This window comes from Centroberyx affinis, unplaced genomic scaffold (genome assembly GCF_046629955.1).
Source record: "Centroberyx affinis isolate AG114_WGS23_722 - 3 ecotype Tasmania unplaced genomic scaffold, CSIRO-AGI_Caff_v1 ptg000522l_1, whole genome shotgun sequence".
Lineage (NCBI taxonomy): Eukaryota > Metazoa > Chordata > Actinopteri > Beryciformes > Berycidae > Centroberyx > Centroberyx affinis.
In genome coordinates, this window is record NW_027279171.1 from 97,807 (window position 1) to 123,416 (window position 25,610).

Here is a 25,610-nt window from a genome sequence, read left to right on the forward strand (position 1 = left end):
TTTGCCGAATAGAGTTTACCCACCTTTCAGGCTAGCATAAATCTTTTTGACATAAATGCAAATAAATGTAGGCCTAAATATGAAAATGTTTTAAAAAAGATTTCCTGAAAATACATACATATAAATACATATATATTGGTGGCGTTTTGCTTTAAAGTGACCACTGACTGGATGCCGCAGTTTAACCACCTTTTTCATTTATCTCTACGTCACCTCCTCAATTTAAAAGCATAATGACCCCATGTTATAAATCCAGCGTTTCCTCCATCGTGCTTCTCCTTTAAGCATCGCCGTGAAGCCCCAGCCATGACGTCAACAGTAAAACCTGCTCCGGCTCGGGGACTGGCCGTCGGAAAGTGAAGTGTTTGGCGAGCTATTGGCGTCAGAGTTTGTCTCTGTTGTCTGTGTCTTAAGTGTTTCTGTCATTTTTAACCCCAGTCGCGAAGTTTTACATAATTTTTTAAAAGTCCGCGCTATAGCTGCTTTATGGAATGTTTTAGTAAACTTCCTGAAACACTCTTTGAGGAACCGGTGGACGACGGACACCCCCTGAGATGGAGAAGCTAACCGATAGCTGAGTTGCTAGCCGAAAATCACAGGTCAAGAATAGGATCGAGCTAGCATGCTAACCGCTAATGTAGCACACTATCAGCTAGCCTAGTAATTTACTAAACTATAACGTCAGAACCACCGTTGTTTAATCACTGGACTTGGTTGTTATATGTTGAACAACTTATTAGAGACCAGCTAACCCAGGAAGAGGAGTCGGTGTGAATTATAAGTAACGAGTAGAGTGTTGTTGAGAGGTGGCTGTTGTTCATCTCTCAGTCGGAGCATGTTGTCCAACGCACAGAACCAGCCGCTGTTCCCCAACCCGACGGGGCAACAGAACCCCGCCGGGCAGCAGAACCCCGCCGGCCAGTTCCTACCCTTCCATGTCAGACCCAGCCTACAGATCAAGAAGAACGCCATAACAGACGATTACAAGGTCACCAGTCAGGTGCTGGGTCTGGGAATAAATGGCAAGGTGCTGGAGATCTTCCAGAAGAAGAGTGGAGACAAGTACGCGTTGAAGGTAGGCTAAATTTGGCACGTAAACTAGTCAACTGGTTCATAATAAAGAATGTAGTGCAGGGTAAACCATCTCGACTCAGTCTACCCACCTTTTGATCGTGACATAAATCATTCTTTCTGAAATAAATTCATATGGTAAAGAAGTGTGAGTTATATGAAGATGGGATGCATTAAGGGACAAACATGAATGAACGCTTTTCTGAAAGTACTTTTTGATTGGTGGTTCTGTGTCTAGTGATGGTCACACTGGAGATGATGATTTACCCACCTTTCTATGTTAACCTGTCACTGACCATAATTACTCATTTTTACCATGAGATCCTATTTGATGATGACTATTCAGTCTTTAGTAGACAGGCAGATAATATTTGTGGAATTTAGGTACTCCCCAGACATCCTGGGAATTAGACAAAGACAATATGGGGCCGTAAAATGACACTGCGGTTTCAGGAACTATCTCTAGAGATCATTTTCTCTATTGGTCAATGATTGATAAAGGACAAACGTCACTCGTCAACCTTTTCACAGACAGACATGTGACCTACACACAGCCAAATTAAACTATTACTATAGGCTTCTTAAGTATTTTTTCATTATAGATGGGATTGTAATGCTAAACCTGTTTGTGACACTCTGTAGATAAGTCACAAGCTATTGCACAATATCTCTGCCAAGTGAATCAGAGCCTAGCCTACATTCACACTAGATACAGGGTCACAGCTTTGTGTGTGAGTGAGAGCGAGAGTGTTTGTGTGTGTATGTATCAGACATGGACACACACTCCTACTCAAACCTGATTGGTGTTACGCTGTGTTGTTGAGCCATGTGTTGGTAAGCCTTGGATAATTAGCGTGAAACTTAGGAAGTCTCTTTACAGGATACATCAAATCACTGCTCCCTGTGAAGTGGCTTGTCATATGATTTCTGTGGTTCTTTGAAGATTAGACACTGTATCAGCGCTTAGGTATGTCGAACGCTTGCAACCGCTTGAAGTGGCTGCATTGAACGTCACATTGCAAGTCTTGTCATGAATTCAGATAGATATAGTTGAAGATATGGGTGACACTGTTTTTTCTCCATGACACATTCTGCTATTGAGCCACCAAACTTGCATCCTTAAATCCCTTGCAAATAGCCAATAGCGTACTTACCTCCTACCTCCGAGTGAGTCAAGAGGGGTCCTACCATGACGTGCTGGGAGCTGGCTAAGGAAAGTGACCTTGTTTGCCCCCCTGTGACTTTTTTGTTTCCCTTGGCATACCACTGACTGGGTTTTTCTCAGAAGCATGGGGGGGAGGGGCCCTGGTGTACATCAAGGTGTATAGTAGAATTATTCAAATAGACACAATAACCGATGAGTAATTTAGTGAGTACTAATTTTCTCTAACCGAATAGTTTTCAATTACATATTTTTTCCGGTGTGTGAGGGTTCAGTCTGAGTTAAAGAGAGCAGCAATGGGTGAGGACAGTAAGATGCTTTACTTTTAGGTTGTCACGCGTATTTTAAAACAATACTGCAAAATTTGCACTTTGCAGTGTCGTTGGACTGTGTGAAACACTACGTTGGTTTCTCTGCATTTTGTGTGTGGTTAGTAGACAGACTGGTAATAGGCTAGCCAACATAGATACCAATGCTAGACACAACAGTGGTGCAGTGTTAACACATGGGAATAATAATTTTATGGAAATTAGCTATTTGGTACTTGTTTGCATCATCTGAGTTTTTAATTTCAAACGGGTAACTGAGCACCTGGATAATGGTTTACATCCCTAGTTAGCTAGTCTGTGTGGGATGTGAAATGAGTGAGGTAGAGAGTCAGGGGCTGCGGTCGAATAGTCAAAAAAATATGTCCTAACCACTTTTCCTTGACCTCGTTGGAAAACGTCATGAGGTCAAGGAAAGATGTGAAGGAGAATTCATAAGGGCTTAGGAAAAGACAACCGCGGTGCTAAGAGAATCCGACTGCACTTACATTAGGGTACGTAATTATGTGACGGTGGATGTTAATGACGTGGGTCTGCCGTGTGAAACTACAATGTTCCGAAGATGGACTACTAAAAGCGCATCTTAGATACTTTGCCCTGTGCGTTCTTACCGTGTTGTTTCATGCAGGCTATATAAGCGTGGACGACCCGGTGAAAAATATTGCTTCATCACCAAGGTTGGAATTGAAATAAAAAAGGAATATAGGCTACTAGTCACAAAAGTGAAAGGAAATGGTTGTCACATTGAGAATGGTTGCTCACGCTCACCCTCCTGTCCACTCATATTTATCGACATGAATCCCAATTAGTATGATTGTATGAAAATAATTGTTAAATTCATGCAAGATAGGCATGTTAGGCCTACAAATCTACTACTGTACATATCATCATTCTTAAGTTTAAAACATGTTGAATTAAAAACATCATCTGGCTAAAAACGTCTCATATCCCTTTTTCTTGAAAGACAGACTTCTGTGTTATGGTTAATATGCTGATTATGATCTGATTATAAGCCTATGTATATAATAGCTTAAGAACCACCACACAACTCCGTAAACACCTTGAAATGTTGACTTGATTGTGCTTTGAAGTTGTTATGGCTGATACAGGCCTTTATTAAGGCAAGGGTTTCAGCATCTGTGACTGAAGTAAAATTAATTAATGATATTCCTAAAGGCTGGCAATACAACAACGCTCAGAATGAAGAAATAACTAATGCAAACTGAGCATAGGTTACGCTACAACTGGAGCTGCAACAATTAATCGATTAATTGATTAGTTGTCAACTATTAAATGAATCGCCAACTATTTTTATATATTGGGTCTTATTTAGGGTTCTATTGGATGTATTGTTCAGAAAACTGTAATAGTAGTATTCTTGTAGCCTAAGTAGTAACATGAAAAAAATGAACTGAGACAAATTTAAACATCACTGTAACACAATTAGAGCAGGGCTGTGCATACAAAGCTATATGTATATGTGTTCAGTTGAATATGTTGAGTTGTCTGACAATTGCCTTAATAAAGCGTAGTGTATCACAGCTGGTTCTTTTTCTGTTGTAACAGTTTTGATCTAGGTCAGTAAGGTACTGTGAATTTTTGCTAAGCCAGACTTGGAACAAGAGGAGGTTTCATGTATCTCTCTTGGCTTTAGGAAAGACTTAAATATTTGTTAAACATTTGCCATCATTTTTTATGCACCAATGTGGCTTGCAGACCCGCAGTGGTGTCCAAAGCTGCTTTGACTGGATATCAGCAGACAGCCCATTGTACATTGGAGAGCCTCAATAGTTCACACAATTTTTAAGTTGGCATTTGTATCAAGGAAATGTTTCTGGCACTGTCCACAGGTTGTCTATTGTCTCTAAAACTCTCCACAAGTTGTCTGTTGTTTCTTATACTCTCCACAGGTTGTTTATCTATTTTTGGAGAGCTTTGTTGCTCTTACTCTTAGTATTTGTTGCACAGGAATATGCAGCCTTTTGAAATTGAGCTGATGTGGGTCAGCTTCATCATCATGGAGAATGAGAGAAGGGACCTGCCAATTATGTATCCTCTGATTCTATACACAAAATAGAAATGAAAATGTGTAGGGTGACATAATTCTGTATAAAATGTATATGAATTATTTTGGCTGGAAAAAAGTATTCTTGGCAGTAGAGCTGAACAATTAATCGAAAAAAAAAATTGAAATCGCAATATGAACTTCTGCAATTAATGTTCAAATCACAGAGGCTGCAATTAATTGCTTAAGTCCAAAATGGACTTCTAAAGAAGTTATTTCAGTGCTGCAGGTAATCTTTGGTCCATGGATCAAGTTCAGTATTAGTGAAAACCTTTCATCATACTCAAACTCAGTAAATCCTGCACACTGACATCTATTTTTTTCTTTAAACAATTTTAAAGTTCTATAAAATGTATGACAAGAAAAACTTGTGATAAATATGAATCGCAGTTTAAATCGCAATTGCAATGTTCTGTCAAATAATTGCAATTCGATCTTTTTGTGAATATCGTTCAGTCCTACTTGGCAGTTCATTTGTTTTTGTTTACCAGCCCTTGGCAGGTGATTCAAAATGTTAATTTCAGCCACTGCTCCCCATGCTGGAGTAGAAGGTTCAAACTGTAGCCTTATAGGTTGATGACTTAGCTGACTGCTGCATGAGCTAATGTCCTGGCTATTCTGTCCCTGACGTCAGCTGAGTCAGCCCCTTCCCATCTATCCCATTCATTAGTTTGCTGTAGACGTAAGAGCTTGGAATCTGCCTGTCTATCCCAAGGTGACATCACCTCCCAGAACTTTTGCCTGTCTCCTGACCCAAGTTTTGTGCTAACATTGCAGCTGAATCAGTGGGAGAGGGAGAGGGAGAGGGTGAAACAGCTGTTGGACTCTCAGTCACCTTCAACTGTCCACCCCCATCCCCAACCACAGGACAAGATGCAGGATGAGAGGAGGTGGTTATATCACCACAGGACTGGTCTTTTGATAGGGGAATTGTTTTGTTTTTGATAAACTATATTATAAATTATATGAATAAATCTATATTGAATTAGAATAATATTCTAATCATACTGGGTAGTTTTAAAATAACATTTTCGGTTTGTGACAAGTCAGTGTCTCTATCAAGTTAAGCACGTTCAGACAAGTTGTTCAAAAAGTCACTGAGAATGGACTGGCAAGCAGCTTGTTCAAGCAATGCACTGACATTCATGACAACAGTGCTTGGCACACCTGTGAAAAGTTAACCCAATTTATTTCAACACATCTGAACCTTCAGACTTCTTTGCCGCTGACCTCCTTTAGACTGATTCATGCTTCATGCGGAAACAACCGGTGTGTGTGGCCTAAGTGATTTTATCAATCAGAATGACTCGAGGTGTTGCCCACATTTGTGAGTCACGCAAGAGCTTGTACAATATCTGAAATTTGAAATGACGCGGACAGCACTGCAGTTTTGTAAATGAGCTCCGTTAAGGATTGGCTGAGCAAAGAGGAACCGGGGCCACTGGCCAATCCCAGTGGGGTTTTTGTTGGGGGAATTTGGATAGCTGGATTTTCCTACAGCACCACTTAAGTACTGGAGTATCCAGGCGCACAGTCGTCATTAAAGTGGAAGAAGCAAAAATGCCTATGTACATGGACGGTGTTTCTGCGTTCATACAGAGCATACACATATCATGCCACACAGAAAGTATGAACTAGGCATTAGTCACTCAGTCTACATCCCTTTCTGTTTAACCCAGTCTAGAATAAGGGCAGAGTATGACCTTTCCCCTAATTGAAGGCTGATGATATTGTGCTTGTGTGCTTGTAGCACTGAGTGCAGAAATTCAGTGTTTGATACACACTTTACATCCATTTCACAGCTGGCATTAGCAGGAGTCCTACCAAAATGCATAATTAGTGCAGAGCACTACCAAAATGCATAATTAGTGCAGAGCACTAATAAATGAAGATATTCCATTCCAACTTTTAATACTTTTCAGAAGAGATTATCTAAACTATCCATTTCATTGTCACGCTTGTCAAAACCGTGTTGCAAAGTTAACAAGGTGAGGTACATGCAGTATTTGTGTGCAGACACGACAAAATACTACCTAGTAAAACTTTTTCATACTGTCATTAGACTGGCACTCAAAGATGTGTTTACACTTAATGAAAATAACCAGCAACAAAGCAAACCAAACCCAAGCCACTTCTGGAGGTGCAGCATTCGGCTACATTAACAACAAACTGTTGTTAATCAACAACAAACTGTTGTTAATCTAGTAATGAAAATGCAGTGCGTCTCCAAACATACATTGACTACTTAAAAGAAAATAAACTTTCAGGCGTGGATCCAACCTGGAAGCACTTGCAAATCAATCAGGTGGCAGGCACCTTGGAAATGCACTTGCCAAAAATGGATTGTCAGGATACTTGTGGCAGGAGAGTGAGAGGTGAATTTTACAGTGAATTTTAAAGGAGGTAGCCTAAATATTACAAGAAGTGACGTGCAGCAATATGTGTTTTTTGAGAGAAAGAGAAATCCAATATTGGTGGTCTGTGCAGGGGGCCTTGGGTTTTGCTATAACAAAATCAGACATAAGGCTGTAGCTTTTGCTGTTTTGAGCTGTTTAGGAAATGGCATAAAATTAGCTCCCCTGTATGCTGCCTGGTTGAACTTGGCTTTATTTGTGTCTGTGCATGTGTGTGGGTGTGTGTGTGTTGACATTAGGATTTATACTCTGATTTCCTTGCTGTGACTTGTAGCTCAGCTCACCCTTTCTCTGACTGTCATTGTCATTAACAGGCCCAGTTAGTCATTTTTTTGGTGTCTGCATGCATGCCTCTGTGTATGTGTGTGTGTAGACCAATCTCTGTTCACATGTTCACAGTTGCTCTTTTTTGTGTGAGTTCTTTGAGAGGTCTGTTTAGCTGGCCTGAAAAGGCCCTGGAGTGAGGCTGCTTGGACATCTTCTGATGGGATGATCCTTCTTTTTTGATCCTCTCTGTCTATGGGATGACACCTCTCTGAGCCAGCAGGATAATGTAAACTATGCATTCTGCCAGCTGAATGGTGGAAGTTTTTCATCCCACCTTTCTGTGTTTTGATAAGTCACACAGAGGCTGTATTTAAGAATGCAGGGGGCCTTAAGGGAAAATACCTGTTCACCTGTGATCTGATAGCAAGTCTAGACTTTGTAATGGAAAAACAAAGATTTAGCCTAGGCTTTACTCCAGCTCCTAAGTGGTTTAAAAGTCTTACTGAGCTCTAGGGCTGAACAATTAATCAAAATTTTATCGAAATCGCAATATGGCCTACTGCAATTTTCAAATTGCAGGAGGCACAATATTTGTTAAAGGCGAAATGTGTGTCAAAATACCATTTTAAATTAAATATTTTTGTGCTGCAGAGATGTCCTGGCCTACACATATTCTACAGACTTAAGAAAGCATCTTTGTTTGGTACAGATCCCCGCAAAAATCACACCATAATCATTTTAATACGTTTTTCAATGAAAATGAGAATAGTGATGTAAAAATATCATTCCCTAATATCGCAAATCATATCGCAATTGCAATATCAGTCAAAATAATTGCAATTAGATATTTTTTTCAAAATCGTTCAGCCCTACTGAGCTCCCAAAAAACCCCCCAATAAACAATGGCTTTCGAGACAAGCTTTTTACTGCTCCATGCACATCATAAAGCCAGGCCAGACTGCTCACCCAGTGTCAACATGTGTGATTAAAGGTTAACACAGAGATACAGAGGAAGAACCAGGCCCATACCCCAGTCATGAGATGGTGAGAGGAAGGAAGGAAGAGAGGGGGCGTGAGAGGAAGGAAGAGGTTCTCTGGTGGCTGTCCCTCATAACTCTACCCCTTCTCTTTACTAAGCACAACATGATTTCAACTTTCAATCAACTGCTGTTTTTTCAGCCGGGCATTTTTTCTCTGTTTGTCCTGTTTAATTTCTTGAATTTGTAAGATAACACTCTGGAGCTAATTGGGCACTCTGGTCTGGGGTCTGGGCCCTCTGGCTGAGGATTTTCTGCAATTGTTTAATTTGAAAGCAACAAACAAGTGCACTTATCAGACACAATCATGTCTGGGTACGAGCCATGTTAGCACTCTGATTGCCAAATGTGGGATTCTGGGTAGGATTAGGGGAGCCAAATTGACCAGCTACGCTTGGTAGCAACTTAGTTACCATTCCACAACTTTCTGAGGCCCAACTTTTCAATTTGTATACTAGCCAGAGCATAAAAGTAGCTGACACTTAATTTTCCTCTTGTTATAACGTGCTATCTGAAGCCATTTGTAAATTCCTGTAATGTATCTATACTCAGATATATCAGTACTGGAGTATTTATCTATAGGACTACTCCGGACTGCTGTCTTTTTTTAAATATAGTTTCAGATTGGATTTCTGAAAGCACCAAAAACAACTTCATTGGAAAGATTCCTGGTTTCATTTCTGTATCTGCAAGCTTAGTAAAGCACAGATTCAATCTTCACTTACTGTTTGACCCTGGTCTGACAGTTACTGTAGTTACATATATGGCAAAAAATATTGGAAACTAGTCCAGCTCCTTGAAATGTAGGCAATCATACAGTGCACTTATAAGTAAATATTGAGAATGTATTGTTGTTAATATATGTGTGGCTCTGCCAGCTTCTCTCTTCAAGCGACCTCAGTGGTCCGTAGAGGAAACAAGCACAGATCCTGTACAGACCCACGGCGCGTGGGTTCAGTTCTATGCACTGAAGCACTGCCCCACGGTTAAATTACCTAATTCCATTAACGCAACTTAAATACCACAAGGCAATAACATTACCTACGTCAAGGTTTGCAGGGCAGCAGAAGACGTGGATGTCTGTAAATCAGCGGAGAGTGGGAGTCAATGTGGCATTTAGCCCATAGGCGAGAGGCCATCTCTTAAGGGCAGGTTATAGTCCAGTGATTTATGATCGTCACCACTGGCAATGATCATATTCTATCGTCGGTCGCAATGACATGTTGTTTATACTTCCAGCGACAGGCGATCTGTCATTGTTGCGATGGTTGTTGCGCCCATCGCTGAGACTTAAATTGGATTGAACTTTGATCCCATCGATGGCTCAGTTGTCATGACAGCATTATGGAACTCTCTTATCCTAACGTTGATTAATTCTCTGAACTCAAATTAAACGGTACTCAACAGCTCTGGAAGACCGTAGATTTGTAATACACTGTAGAATAAAACGTACACTGAGGAGACAATTTATGCTGTTTATCTAGACCTGGACAAAGACAATAGATTTACTTTAATGAAACTTCTTATTTAAAAAGAAAGAGTGAAAAATAACATTGCAAAAGCAGTTACATAACATGTAGGTACATTAGGCTATCCTGCAGACTGGTTTACTAACTATTATTATTATTTTCCTTTCAAATGGTTACATTTTCAATTAGTGCAATTAAGAACATATATTTTGTTACATGGCGTTATTAAAAGCAGAATGCAGCAGCTGGTTGACGCACGGTGGAGTCTTTAGGCTCCGACTCGCTTTCAGAACGGACACAACAATAAACTTTACAACCTGGGAATATTTGCATTACTTTGAACTGATGGAAGAAAAGGGTAAGAACATTATTGTTACCTGTACATCTGAGAACTGAAAGCACTTGCCAATGTGTTGTGAGCGCTATCCGCTGTTTATTTTTTAGACCAGACATGATTAATCAAGGCTGCCTCTGTGATCATACTAGTTTACCATAAAGACGATCAGACCCCGAATAAATGAATGCTGCTTGTTAAGTAGCCTAGATAACAGCAGTGTACTTGGTGATGATTTCTGTAGCCTACTAGTGAGAACATCACCAGAAGACATAAAAGTTGTTAAGTTTTTAAACTTGAAAGCACTTGACTGAGTTACTTTTAATAAAGACTTACTTAGTAAAGTAACTAGTTGCTATTTAGAACTATAGTAACAAAGTAAAGTAACTTGATGAGAGCAAATGACTGAACCTCTGCGATGTGTTCTATAATCGCTCTAGTGTTTATACTTTTTATGAGCAACAGCATCCAAAATCAAAGTTGAGCGATGATGGAATGTTGGTGACTTTGTAGCGATGTCCATCGGGCGATCATAAATCATTGTCAGCATGGCAACAGAGGCGGCTAAGATGTACATGCATTCTATGGTAATTTCCCATATCATTTACTGTTTAACAACCTGGTCACAGGCTAGCATCACTACTCTAAAACCATTACAGTCTTTGTATAAACGAACACTTAAAATCCTTGACAAGAAATCGGTATATTCTCATCATTGCCCAATATTAAAAAAATATAACTTGCTGAGTTGGGAAAACATGATTAAATATGTAAATGTTTGTCTTATGTACAAGATTATACATGGCTTGACTTCTCCTCCGCTCAGACAGTTTGTCAACATAAGAACAACTGCATATCGGTTCACCAGAGGTGCAGCACGAGGGGATTGCATTATTCCACTCAGGAAAAGTACTTTCAGTCAGTCTGCTTTCTCTGTTAAAGCTGCACTAGAATGGAACTCCATCCCAGCAAATATTAGAGAATTGGACACATACGGTTTATTTAGAGCTCATTTAAAGACATGGTTAATTAGTACTCAGCTCTGTCAGCACTAACACTCAATTGCACCTCACTGCCCTCAATCTGTCTGTGCTGAACTTCCCTTGCTGTCTGCTGTCACCTGTTGCTATCTTGGTATTGCCAGTCTGCCCTCATGTACCTGCTTGTCTTATTGTGGTTTTTGCTTTTATCATGTCAGACTGATTTATGTATTTTATACACTATGCATGCTTTTTATGTCTATGATTAACATTAATATTCTCTCTTTTTTTTATTATTGTTCTGCATGCTTATAAATGATACCAATAATTTTGTAAATTCTATCTTATATTACATTATGTTATATTATATTCTGTTTTTAGGGTGACCCTGTAACATCGGTCCAGGGACTACAGATGAAAAATAGCCTCTTGGCTAACTCTGGCGCATTTACAGCAATGTTTATTAATGTGCACTGTCCCTGTTAAATAAACCAACAAATAAAAAAATAAATAAAATTGTACTATAAACTGCCCTTTAGTCAAAGACGCTCTCTAGAGGCCATCTCACGAAGCGACTTCTAACGAAGCAACAGATGTCTGACTGACTGTCTGACCTGAAATTGGCTCGGCTGCACCGTGGGAAAAATGGCAGCATCAAATGTACATTTGCTGCATTCTGGTTGTAAGCTGTTCAAGGAATTCCAAGTGCGCTATAAAGGATTCACTCTTACCAGTCAGTTTTCTCAATTCCATGTCCTTGTGTCAAGGCTTAGATTCGGAAAGCACTGTGCACATGTGTGTGTGTGTGTGTGCTTTGTGTTGTACAGGAATGTGAGTCTTATCTTCAGTCAGGGTGAAGAGAGGTATTTGGCCAGGAGTTTGACAGCCATGCAGATTGTACATGAGGAATTGAGACAAACAGGCCTGTATACAGGTTGGCTGAGGGACATGGACTTTTTATTCTCCTTCTCTGTACTTTCCTTTTCCTAGTGCACTGGTTGTTGTGGTTATGCCCAGTACTTGTTTTTTGGCGCTTTTCCACTGCATGGTACCGGCTCAACTCGACTCGACTCTACTCGCCTTTTTTGGTTTTCCACTGGCCAAGTACCAGGTACCAGGTACCATATTACGTAGTACCTGGTACTTTTTTTCATAGCACCTCCCTCGAGGTTCCAAGCGAGCTGAGGCGAGCTGAGGCGATACCAAAAGGTGACGTAAAAACACTGCAGACCACTGATTGGTCAGAGAATCGTCATCGCGACACGGGACGTATATGTTAACGTTAGCTACCAGGCTAGATTACCCTCTTGCGTCGCCTTGAGCAGCCAGAGAGCAGTCTGCTGTCTCGCTGCCTTCAGCCTCTTCTGAAATAAAAATCTGTCTCCTTGCTGTGACTAACAGCCACATACCGAGAATCAAGAACACCATCGCTTCGATATCCTCCATTGTAGCTGTGTGTCGTGTTTCATGCAGTGTCGCAGCGTCGCTATGACGACCAGTTTGGGGGGTGGGGCACATTGAGGGGGTACTATTTGCAGTGGAAAACCAAAGTGGTACTACCAAAAGCGAGTAGAGTCGAGTCGAGGCGAGTTGAGCCAGTACTATGCAGTGGAAAAGCGGCATTTGGCTCTAACCAGTGATCAGTGAAGGGATCTGTGTTACAGCCTCTGGTGTTAAAGTCTGTGTTGTTTGTCACTGGTATGGTACAACACTGACAGGTCACTTAACACAATAAGATCTCATTTCACCCTTCAGATTATTGTTGTGACTTTGTTTTACATATTTGCCAAAAACAGACGGATTAGCTGCAGCAAAAGCTCTTTAGTAACGGTTTAGCTTGGTTTTGTAAGCTCCTTTGGCCAAATGTGATTTACAGAGTTGCCGTTCTGGGATTCTGTTGAGTACCCATTCATATTGTTTTTACCACCAGCCCTTTGGACCACATCTTCTTCTTTCTGTCACCTCCCATTCTGTTGGGGGGAGAGTGTTTGGCAGGATGTGGTATTGTGGTTGTGACAAACACACCCAGGACTAGCTAGCTGCCTCCACTCGCTCTCCGCAAACTTAACTCTGGTACAGAGTGATTTCCAAGCTGATGTAACACCCAGAGTGATGCTGAAGGAGGGCTTTTATGAATGGAGGTACATACTTCCTTGATGAGCTCTCAGCAGACTTGAGGCCAATCTTTTAGTATTTTCTGTGTACCCCTTGTTCCCCCAACTCCCATTTTCTTCAGTTTGTTTTTCTTTGTGAGCATCTTTTCTCTGCCTGTGCCAGTCTTTCTTCCCTCGTGATATGTTCCTAATAAGGAAGTAAAGTGGTTGAATGGTGCTGAATGGTCTTATCAGTAAAGGGAAGTGAAATTTTATTTTTTTTCTGTTCCAAAGTTAGCATCATTCAGCTCAACTGCTAAGAGGTATCACACTGTGGTAAACCAATACTTCTGTAGGAATATCAACCAAAAGATTAGATTACTACACTAACTTGGGGCCAGGCTAGTTGTCCTGTTTACTGAATGCATCCACCTAAGTCAAAGATTCATCAGAGCTATCAGCTGTTACTAACGCAGCATGTCTTCAACTGTTAACATGGAGGAAAAGAGAATAGGAAGCACTATCAGCATTATGTATCAGTGGACTTTCCCTGGTGTCAGGCCTTTTTTCTGAAAACATACACACCAGTGGTCAGGACCAAACCCCAGACGGACACGGAAACCCCCCCACCTTGTCATTTTAAAGCAGCAGACGGATAACACACCAGTCTGTTGTGTATTTCTATGATGAAGCCGCAAGTATCATCTGATGCAGGGGGGGATTCACACCATGAATCAGGAAATGTCAGGTGGGAGGAGGGGCTGAGGCTGGCCGAAGAGAGGGACACAGTCTGTCAAAAATATGCCAAAATATCCAATTCTACCATCAGTCACTTATTTACTCTTCAGCACTCTGATCTATATGATATCTCTTCATCTCTCTCTCTCTTTCTCTCTCCCTCTTCAACAACTCCCTTCTTTTTGTTCCTCCTTTTAATCAGACACCCGTCCCTCTTTCTGCACCTTGGTCTCTCAGCCTCTGTCAGCAAGTGAGACAGCTGTTTCTTCATGCATTACAGACATAATCATTCTCTGTTGAATGAACGCATTTCATTCTCTCTGGCTCCCTCCCCAGTGTCTGTCACTGTTTTGGTGTGTGTGATTTTATTTCTTTTTTTCTGTAATGATGATTCTGTATGTGTTGTGCACTAGGACACCTGCTGGCTAAACAGATACATGCCTGCAACTAGTTGTCTTGGATGAGAACCAGGATGTCACCATGACTGACTCAACTGAAGTGATCACAGTGGTTCTGTGAGTTTGCATAGAGGGTTTGCTAAGAAAACACACAATGTTACCATGGGAGCCTGATTGACAGAGCTCAAACACACAGATCGTGGTTAGAGGTCATGGTACCTCAGGCCACAACGTCATTGAAGCATCAGAAACGGTACCATACACAGTCAGAATCCCTGCATCATGGTGTGTATATTCATTCACATTCCACACACACACGCACACACACCCCCATATGTTTATCTGATTGTCATGTGACTGGCAGATGTCTTTAATCAGATCATGTCCCATTGACACACAAACATGTTTGCTCCTTCACAGAGAAGCCAGCACACAATGAGCAAATCTCTCTCACACACATGGGCGCACACACACACACACACACACACACAGCTTTATTGGTAGGTTGTTGTTTAACCTTTTGTGTCAGGTTAAGAGGCTTTTCTGACTGACCCAAACTTAACCCCTATCACCCTCTGTAATCTCCCCTGCACAACATTACACTGCCCCATCACCCTGTACTGAACAATCCATTTCTCTATTTCGCATCCTATTCTAGTTTCTGTAAATCAGCCGTGGCCCGTTCTGTGGGTCCCAAGAAGCAGGTGGAGGATGGATGCTCTTCCAGCCCGGCAACCCCCCATCACCTCCCTGGGTCCTGCCCCAGGCTCTGGGGCTTTTGTTTTGGCTAGAGGGGGCTCATTGTATGCCCATCTGCCCCCCCTCATCTCCCTCCTCCACAAGGCTCACTGCTTAGCCTCAAAGGGCCCACAACAGATGGGGTGCTCGCGTGCGTGCGTGCGCGCGCGCGTGTGTGTGTGTGTGTGTGTGTGTGTGTGTGTGCGCGCGCATGCTAAGGAGACAGTGAGGTCTTTGTTTTTTTTGGAGGGAGGTTTGCTATATCTGGAAGAGATATTATTAGTTTCCATTTTTCCAACACATGCATGCACATAGATCTACTTCATAGTTCCTCTTTGACAGATGGACAGCAGGGTAAAATTTGTCAAGTATTCCTGTCATTTACATTGCCATTGCATAACTGAACCAATCCCAGATGCAAGCTTATTGTTTAGTAGTTGGTGATGTCCATATAGACGGTGTTAAGTTAGCAATGCTTTTTATGTGGAAAAATGTGGGACTTAACTCCTGTATTTTTAGCTCATACTAGCCATTTTTTATAGTTCAGAGTCACATATTTTCTGACTTTGTGAGTTTTGCATTATACACAGAATAAGAGGGATGCAAGTTAATGTCACACATAGTCCATAGCGCTCTAGTGCAGTGCTGTGAACCAGTGGTTAGTGCTAGAGCTGCAACGATTAATCGATTAATCGATTAGTTGTCAACTATTAAATTAATCGCCAACTATTTTGATAATTTTTTTTAAATCATTTTTTATGAAAAATAAGTCAAAATTCTCTGATTCCAGCTTCTTAAATGTGAATATTTTCTGGTTTCTTTACTCCTCTATGACAGTAAACAGAATATCTTTGGGTTGTGGACAAAACAAGACATTTGAGGACGTCATCTTGGGCTCTGGGAAACACTGATCCACATTTTTCACCGTTTTCTGACATTTTATAGACCAAACAACTAATTGATTAATCGAGACAATAATCGACAGATTAATCGACAATGAAAATAATCGTTAGTTGCAGCCCTAGTTAGTGCGGTGCTTTAGAGTTACAGCAAGGTGGTTAGCAGGGTCCATTTTCCCTCTCAATCTCTGGCTATGGCCCTACTGGGAGTTACACCCATAATTTATTGGACAGGTCACTCATTGACATTATGCAACAGCCAGTACAGAGAAAATGAGTTTGGGTGTGGGCATCATGGCCTGGCATGTACTATACAGGTGAGAATTATATTAAATCAGCAAGATGTTTGAGCCATAGATAAGAATTATGCAATTCTAGTTTTTCTTTAATTTATCTTAAGTGATAGTAATATACTTTAGGGTAGTAAAATAGTACACTTTTGCCATGAATAGATTACTAGATTTATTTCATGGCATAGATTCAAGCATGTTGCAATGACCTTTTTTTTCATTTTCCAAATAATTTTGATGGACCAACATTATGTGTTATTTCATGTGGCCTTAAAATGTAAACAAAATATTGCTACTTGGCAACAACATGTCAGTACGCTGTAGTGGGTGACAGTATTAAACTGGATCAATTGTCCGTCCCATTTCTAGTCTGTATGTGTGTACACAGGTTTATGTTTTGGTTAGTATCTGGGTGTTTTTTTCACTCAGATGTCTGCTGTGACGCAGGCAGTAGGACCCACCCCTGTTTGTTCTGTCCCAAGGGGTGCTTGAACTCTGCTGTGTGTTCAGCGCTGAGATAAAGCAGAGAGCAATACAGCACCATCCCATACCAGCTCTTCCTGGTAACAAAGACAGTCACTTTACCCCGGTCATTTACTCACTCACTTCTCAACTGAACACTCGTTTGAATGTCAGTATTAAAGCTTATGTAACTTGTTTTGTATTTCTGAAACTGCTGATCTCCTGGGATTTTCACGCACAACAGTCTCTAGAGTTTACACCTGTGGTGAGCAGAAAAGCATCTCAGAATGCAACACAGCAAACCTTGAGGCGGATGGCACTTTGGTAGCCGGTTGACACTGAGCTGAAAGCTGATACCTACCCAGTATTAGTAAGGTGTTCCTAATAAAGTGCTAGGTGAGTGTATATACTAATATATTATCTCACCAATACTTTTAAATTGATCTGAATCAGAAGTGACATTGTTACACTTTTTATATGGTTCTCATTGCCAACTGACAAACAACTTTATAAACAAAGTCATGTGGTCATATGTTAGTTGTTGCAAAATATTCTGAGCATTAACTAGCAAAGATGTGATCAAACCGAATCTTGTCGTTTCAACTTTGACAAAACTTGCATACTGCTAAAACCGTTATTAAAACCAGGTGCATTACATTTATTCTTAGTGATACTGCAATGCATTTAATTCATATTGTACTACAGTTTTTACTATTTCCAACTAAAAGCAAAATGTGATCATCTGAGATTATCAACAGCAAATTGATTAGTCAGCCTCATCAACGTGCCATTCCCTGACTATCTTGGGTACGACTGCATTCTCAATTCATCATTCCAGTATTGACTTGGAAGATGCCTGATGTCCTGATGCCTAATGTCGTGTTGCACAGTCTTTTGCTGAGTGAGGTCTTGTACGTCTTTGTGCCATGTGTGCCAGACAGTATGGTGGAACTTTGTTACTTTTGATATGTATCTCAACGCCGCTTAACACCAAATCAAATTCCATGTACATGTAGGCTACTTGGTAAATAGATGTGATTCTGTGTCTGATGCATGGTATGTGCCCAGAGGCCTGTCTTTGCTTTCTTCAAGGAACAGTTCCTATTGTGTGAGGATCAGTCGATCTTATTGAGCTGGATGCCATCTTGAATTCGAAGGTGAAGCTTGGTTGAAAAACATAGGAAGCGCTCCAAGTGCTCAGTTAGAACTTCATTCAAAAAATGATCTCTTTCACTCCTCTCCATTTAAAAGCACAAACGATGCTGGTAACAAATAATAAGGTGAAGTATGAGTTTGTAATTATGATAGAAATTTCCATCTTGCATTTTGATACATTTGATAGCTGAAGTGGTGTTTCTATAACATAAGTGTGATATTGGATTCAGTGGGTCTTTCCAGCCCTTTACCTCCCAACCAACCAATGATCCCAGGGATGTGACTAAATCATATTTTATTTATTTTATTTAACCTTTATTTACCTAGGGCAGGTTGGTTGAGCACGGATGCCCTTCTCCATCAACGCCCTGCTAAATCATATCACGGACAGTTGAACTGTCGACTCCGGCATGGGGTTCAGCATGTACTGTAACTCTGGCTCTGTTACTGTGTTTGATAATGTGTGGCCGTGCCTGTCTGAGAGGATATGTGGCAGATCATACATTTCCCTGTATGGAGAACAGATAGGACACGGACACAAACACACACAGATAACTCTGACACTGACAAGACATTTGTCAGTGTCAGAGTCACACTATGGTCTCAAACACACACCACCACACATTGATGCCAAACACAACAGTTCAGTGACAGTGAGGGAATCAACTGTACTTGAACGGTATTAAGAAAGACTTATGCCTGTTAGAATAAGCAGAGGAATATTGTCCTCCTAAAAACAAAATTAAAATACATTTAATAAGAATATGGAGTTAAAGTAACAATTGACATGCAGATAATTATGAAGCTTGCTGTATGCCCTCAAGCCAAATGTAATTGTGAGACAGAAAATGAAACGGTTTAGGTTCAATTTTTAAACTCTATTTTTAGAAACATTCCATTTCATTGTTTTCATCATTTAATGTGTAATTTGCATTCAAACCATAATAGCACACAGCTTTATTGACCAGCCGTTTCAAATTCCAAACCACTCTTGTTTAAAACTGGAATAGTTATGTGGATGCAATCATGACAACAGAGAGCATAAGGCTTTTATAGCAGGGCCTCTACTGGGCATTGGCTGGTTTCAGCTGGGTTGGGTTAAAGTTTAGGCACTTTCCAGGTTGAAGTGTGTCCTGGTTGAACTGGGTGGAGTAGTGCTTCCAGTAGGCTGGGTGAAGAGACACAATCTGACCTTGGCTAGAGGTGGGTGGAGGGGCCAGAGCTGGGACGAAGAGTCTGGTACTCTGGTACGGGCCAGATGACAGACTGGATACTCTGGCTCTCCCAGCTCTCATCGCCCGCTGGAACCAGGCCCACTGTTGTGTCGCGTCCGTGGGCAGGGCTGGAATGTTATACACACAACGACATAGACAGACGATGGCTCATTGTGAAGGCTACTAGGCAGAATTCTTTCCGTTGTCTGTCAAATATTTTCTCAGGTTTTTGACTTTGGGGTAAACGGCATGTTGGCCCAGTGCTTGGTAGGAAGAACCCATTAAATTTTGGAGCGGATCCGACTCACGAACAAGCAATAAAAGCACGAACCTTGGCGGAGGTCTGCGCTCTCAGAGTACCCTTCTAGTTATTCTTGTATTCTCTTACATTGTCAATATATAGGCTAATATAGGCTGTTCTGTTTGTTGCTTGCTTTTGTCTACAAGATGAAGAATAGAAATGAGACCCTTTTTACAGAGAAATCTGCTTTTCTGCCCCTCTGCCCTGCTATATCTCCCTGTACTGTCAGTCTCACCTGTATCGTTAAATTACTAGCCTTTGACATTATTATCTACTCTGTTTTACTGCTCAGCAGCTCCTCTGGTCCAGACTGTCCCTGCTCCTCCTCAGGACGAGTCCTTTTCCTCCTTTGAAAATATTTTTCAATAATAAGCTGGATTGAGGGAGCAAACATTCAGAGTCAGAGTTAAAAAGTTAATATTAACGTTATCAGTCCACTCAGTGGATACTGACTAGCAGCTAGGCTATACAGCGTGCAATTCAGTCGGCCGTCTTCTTGGCATGGAAAAAATGGAGAGAGAGAGAGAGAGAGAGAATAAGGGGCTGAGTGAATCAATGCGCTACACGCAGTTCTACAATTAAATAGTGAAAAAAAAGAAAACTTGTGGCGGTCAGTGCTGATATTGTGGCGGCCCGCCACAAAGTTTTCTATGTGTGGGAAACCCTGGAGGGGTAGAGCGAGGGGAGATTGTCCACTAGTTAATCGATTGCGGATGGCGTCGTTCTCTCGGATGGATAATAAAAATAAAAAATGCTAAAATGGGTCGCCGAATATACTTTGGTGGCCGTTTAATATACCTGGGCGGCCAGCCCAAGTAAAGTCTACGTGTGGGAAACACTGGTGTAAATAAACACTATTAAATTTACTATTCAATTCAGTAAATGGCCAACTACTTTTTTGGTCAAGGGACCTGACCAGGCCACTGAGCCTAGCCTCTGCTTTAATAAAAAAAAAACTTACACTGCATTTACACCTGGTATTTAAATGTGATTTGTATTGGGATATCTTATCTGTATAAGGAAAAACACATGTTAATGCAAGATATAAATGCACAAAGCACACATTGCGATTAGATTGTGATCGGAGGTGGTCTGGTTCGCATTATCAGCTCGGATCTCAGCCAGAGTCAGCTGTATGGTGTGTTTGCATTAGTGAGAAAGTGTCCACCTGCAGAGTAGAAACGTCATCACCGCAGGTGGAAACTTCATCACCGTAGGTAGAAATGTGATCATCACCGTGGCCTCTGCTCTCTACTGGCTTGTCAGATGATGTACCAAAAATTTATGATTCTGGTCCTTGGAGCCAACAAGAAACTCAATGCTTGATAGCATTATGGGGTGACAGCAGTGTCCAGGCTAAATTAGATGGAAAAAAGGATCGTATTCACATTTTGAATTTGTAAATTCATAGCAATTTAGATAATTCTCTTGTCATTTAGGCTGAGTTGTCTAATCAGTAGCTTCCCTCTGTTTGGTGGAGTCAGAGAACTCTAGCCTATGTTTTCCCTTTCAGATGGGCTGAAGTTTGTAGTTCAGGCCTAAATTTGACCTAGCAACTCTTATACTACTGTAAGGGAGTCAGCGAGTTTCCTGTGACAATCTCCATGGCATTTTCTGTGTGATTTACAACAGGCCAGGTCAGAATACATGACCCAGTCCAGAGGTGCACCAGTACCTTTTTTTTTTCTGCTGACCAAATATTCAGTTCTTCTCTATATGTGGCTTTCACCAAGTACAAGTATGATAGTGTGTTACCAGACTGACACCTGATGCCGGTATTCCTGCTGCCCGACTGATCCTGTCGAGGCATGTAGGTTAACTACCCCTCGCTGGGTTCTTGCATAAGATATCATTAGATTTTGGGAGAAAGATATGCTAGAGGCCCAGTAGGCCTGCCTGGGGAAGGAGATGCATAGTACACTCGGGTATAATAAAAGAGAACAAGCTTACTGGACTACCCTGTTGAGACTATTACTTAAATTCAATATTGCCTGCAGTGTGGCTTAGTCCATCCTTCCACAAGAAGGCCGGGGTTCAAAGGCCCAAGACAGCATGCATCCACCCTGCTGAAGTGTCCTTGAGCAAGACACTGAATTCCTACCCGCTCCAGAGATGCTGCTCTGTATCTGACCTTCCACTCTGACCCCCCTGTGGAGGGGGACAAGCAAAATTGAATTTCCCCATCAGGGATCAATAAAGTAGCACATGCATAAATAGAACAATCTGTTAAATTACAAGTGCTCTGTTCTTGATTGGTGCAGTAGCAGAGTGTTGCACAAAGAGGGCGCTACATTCGCACAAGACTGGACTGGGAAGAGTCTACAGCATCTTTTCAACATTTTGTCAGCTGATGGCAGCACTGCACTTCTACATTTTATGTTTACTCCTTTAGTGAATTAGTAGTGATTTCCAACTGGTCTGGAATTAGTTTTCTGTAATCCAGTACAAGACATTATTTCAGGTCACACCTTTATACCTGATTAATCCCTTAGTCTTAGATGTTGACCTGGGGTCCATTTTGTGCACATTTCAGCCCACTAATTGTTAACTTAGTTTAGGAAATGGAACAGGTAAGTCAGTGCTCAGTGTTAACTTCCTTGAGCAGTCATGTTTATAACTGATAGTAATTGTGATCCCTCCCTGCCTCTGTCCCTTTGTCCAGATGCTGCAGGACTGTGCCAAGGCCCGTAGGGAAGTGGAGCTCCACTGGAGGGCGTCACCCTGTGCCAACATTGTGCGCATCATTGATGTCTATGAGAACCTCTATCAGGGCAGGAAGTGCCTGCTTATTGTCATGGAGTGGTGAGTGCATGTCCACACACACACACACACACAAACCCCCAGCCCACATGTGCGCATATACACACACAATCAATTTTACATTGGCAGATCTACTCAGTCTTTTGTTACAGGCCCCAGTTCCATTGTTGACTGTGAGTGAATAGGAGATGATATGTGGGGGATACAGAAAGACATACCTCCAGAATTTTGCAGGGTTTTTTTTACTATTGCAACCAAAAATGCTTGATTTTGTGGCACTTTTGTCTAAAATTGGAGAGTTCAAGTTTGTTAATTTATATAGCCTATACCTTTTATCACACAGATGTCTCAAAGGAGAATGAGCCTAACTAGATCTAACTGATCAACAATCAACCATAGAACAGAGTGATATAGGACAAAGATCAGGAAAAGCATGAGACACACGAAAGCAGATTTTAGCAAGACATAACAGCCTAAGGCCACAGCCTCACTGATCCGTTGTGTTTGTCTGTCTCCATTCATTTCAATTCATTTTCAATGAGAGCTGTACGTTATCCGGACATGGCTGATGATGTGTCTGTCTCTGTCAGATTTCCATCCAAACCTTTTCTGGACAGACAGATTCATCCCTATGCGTTTAGTCAATCAGAGGCGTTCCTAGGTTGTTGTTTTTTTTAAATAGGGGTAAACACAGAGAAAGAAACTTTGGGCGGGCCAAGTCAAAGAGGGATCCCCCACCGGGACAGCTGAGCGTGCAATAGGTACCGAGACACACAGTGACAAGAACATGAACATTGACAGTGGCATGGAAAAACAGAAACACAGATTAGGAAGACAGAGGCAAAATGCGGCAGAGAGTGTGAGTTTTCGGTGTTTACTGCTGTCAAATGTCAGGAATTGTTAAAAATTCATAATGTGGCACTAAAGAGACACCTGAAAATGAGATTTTTCAAAGCTATCTCACATGAAGAGCCATATATAATTGCTTCCTGTGATAATAAGCATTCTGCATATCACAGAAACTGCTGCAAATGCTGAAGTTGTCATCCTTCTTTACTTTCTGAACAGAAAAACATGGGCGCTTGGATTCCAGTCTTTATAAACATACCTTCAACTCAGCATCAGCACAGTAAGCACCAAATAAAATCAGTCCTTTTGAATATTTTTCACGAGAGCTCTATAGTTAAGTTTAAAAAGTCCCCATTATACAGTATGATCACAATTATACAAGTTGGAGGTACAACAGGCAAAAGGTGGCACTCACACAAGTCCTCAATACAAAATAGACTCTATTTAACCAGTTAATTTTGACCATGACGTCAAACATGCTGACCTTTTGGCTTAGTGACCTTCACCAGAGCATGTGCTCATCACCTGCATGTTTGTTTGACATGGCCTAGCATGTGCTCCAATGAACGCCACTTTTCCGAAATGCTACTATGTTTGTTTGACATGGCCAAAACAAATTGGTAAAATGGAGATCTCTTATTTTTTCACTGATGGCCTATGTATTTGATACCTTTTGCCTTTTTGACACTGGGCTGTGGAATTATGTTTTGGTTTAACACCACCAACAAAGAAACACTGGGAAGTGTTCAGATATCAAGATACAAGTTTGAGGTAGACTTTGTGTTCTTCTGACTATGCAAACCAAAGGCTCAGGATAAAGGGAAAGTATAACATTGCAGGTTAAATGAAAAAGAGAATGCCTTCAATTTCTTACACCTGTAGGAGTGAATAAAACTCCCATATGAAACTACAGCTTATTGTTCTCCTCATCCTCCATCCCTCTCAAAAGCTCAAACCTCTCAAAAAATGTTGCCAAAGAAATGTATGTTTTGTAGAGGGACTGATGAGAGCAGGTGTGAGTAAGCCTTGATTGCCATGAACTAAGGTGAAGTCATGAGCATCTTGCCTTCTCAATTTTTGTAAACGTATTCAGCCAGGCTAGTTATTGTAAATCTGCTTGCATAACTTTAGTAGAAAATGACCCATTTCATCTAAATGAGCTTAGTAGTGTTTCCTATACTTTACCTTTCCATGTGCAAGACATTAAACCACCAAACCCCATCAACTTGTCACACATGTGCTCATTAATTCTGTGGTTGCTTTTGTGTCAAGGAAGTAGTGGACCTGTCCACCTACACACACACACACACTCACACATGCACACATGCTGTAGCTGATGACTAATTTCCATGACAGACTGAGTGCAGCTTGGGCTACGAATCAAATATAGATATGGTTCTTCTGAGGAAACAAAGATGTTTCCTAGAATATCACACTTTGAGACACAGCAAGGTTTAGAACATTTAGTGAAGGTGACAGGACAGGAGTTGTAGGTTGTTCTATCCAGTCTTTCACAGAATACCTCTCCTACATTGCCACTTGCTAAGCTGAATTGCATTTTCTCATCAACGAATACAGAAGTGCATCTCAAAAGTGGACCTTCTGTTTGGTGTGGATGCTGAGTGACCATTCAGTGGTAGTGACTCTCAATCTTATGTACAACTTCCCTCTTGTGGACTTGAGTCCTGCTACACCCTCTGTGGTGTAATAAGTGTCTGAAATTAATTTTATGGCTCCCTTGCCAAGGGCTGGAATGATTAAAAAATAACCTGCCAGGAATAATTTTTATTGGCCAAAATAATTTATACACTATACATGTTTCTTGTCAGTGCCCCCACTGTCTACTTTAGAACATAAGATTATATCATATTATTATTATTATTAATATCTATATTCTATATGACATGCTGGTTTGTGGTTCAACTGAATCATCTGTGTGCAAATTGAACTCCTGGAAGGAAGATGTACATGAGGACATCTTGTTAATAGGGATGTGCCTATTATGTGCCTATCCTCATTCATAAGGATGTCAACATTTGTTTGTAACTTCAACTTTTTTGCACGTTTGTGTTTCAGCCTTATTGTTTCTTAGGTCTATTGGTTACATGTTGAAAAATCTTTTGGATAGTCTGGCACTAAGCTTTTTCCATCTTTCACCTACAAGTCCCAACTCTTCACCAGTTCCATGTGTTTCTGCCATGTCATCTATAGCATTCTTTTAAATTGTTATTGCTTATTCCTGCAACAAAATGCCTTTTCGTGAATCAAAATATACAGTTCATGATCATTTTTTATGGTTCATATTAGTTAATAATTGTTTTTTAAGTAATTTTTCCAGACAACCCACCGACTAGTCAACCTTAAAAAAATAGACTTTTGCACATCCATACTTGTTAGACGAATGGAGCATGGCCTGTTCTCAGGCTTAAACGCAGACTGTGAATACCAAGCTAAAGAGGCTTAGAGAGATGACCTCATGTCTGTCTATGGAAAAGATAACATACATTGTTAGAGGTACACAGGATTCCTTTGAAAAGGTTTGGGGCCATTTTTAGACTTTATCTAGCGAGGTGATGTGGGTGAATGAG

General features: G+C 41.0%; 1 protein-coding gene across 1 annotated transcript in view; it reads left to right on the forward strand.

The window, feature by feature from the left end:
- Positions 1–344: 344 nt before the first annotated feature.
- The window catches only part of mapkapk2a (MAPK activated protein kinase 2a), a 33,754-nt gene continuing 8,488 nt past the window's right edge, over positions 345–25,610 (forward strand). Inside the window, 2 exon segments of the mRNA XM_071517814.1 lie at positions 345–1,075; positions 22,076–22,215. Coding sequence (XP_071373915.1) covers positions 836–1,075; positions 22,076–22,215 — 380 coding nt within the window. The 5' untranslated portion in view covers positions 345–835.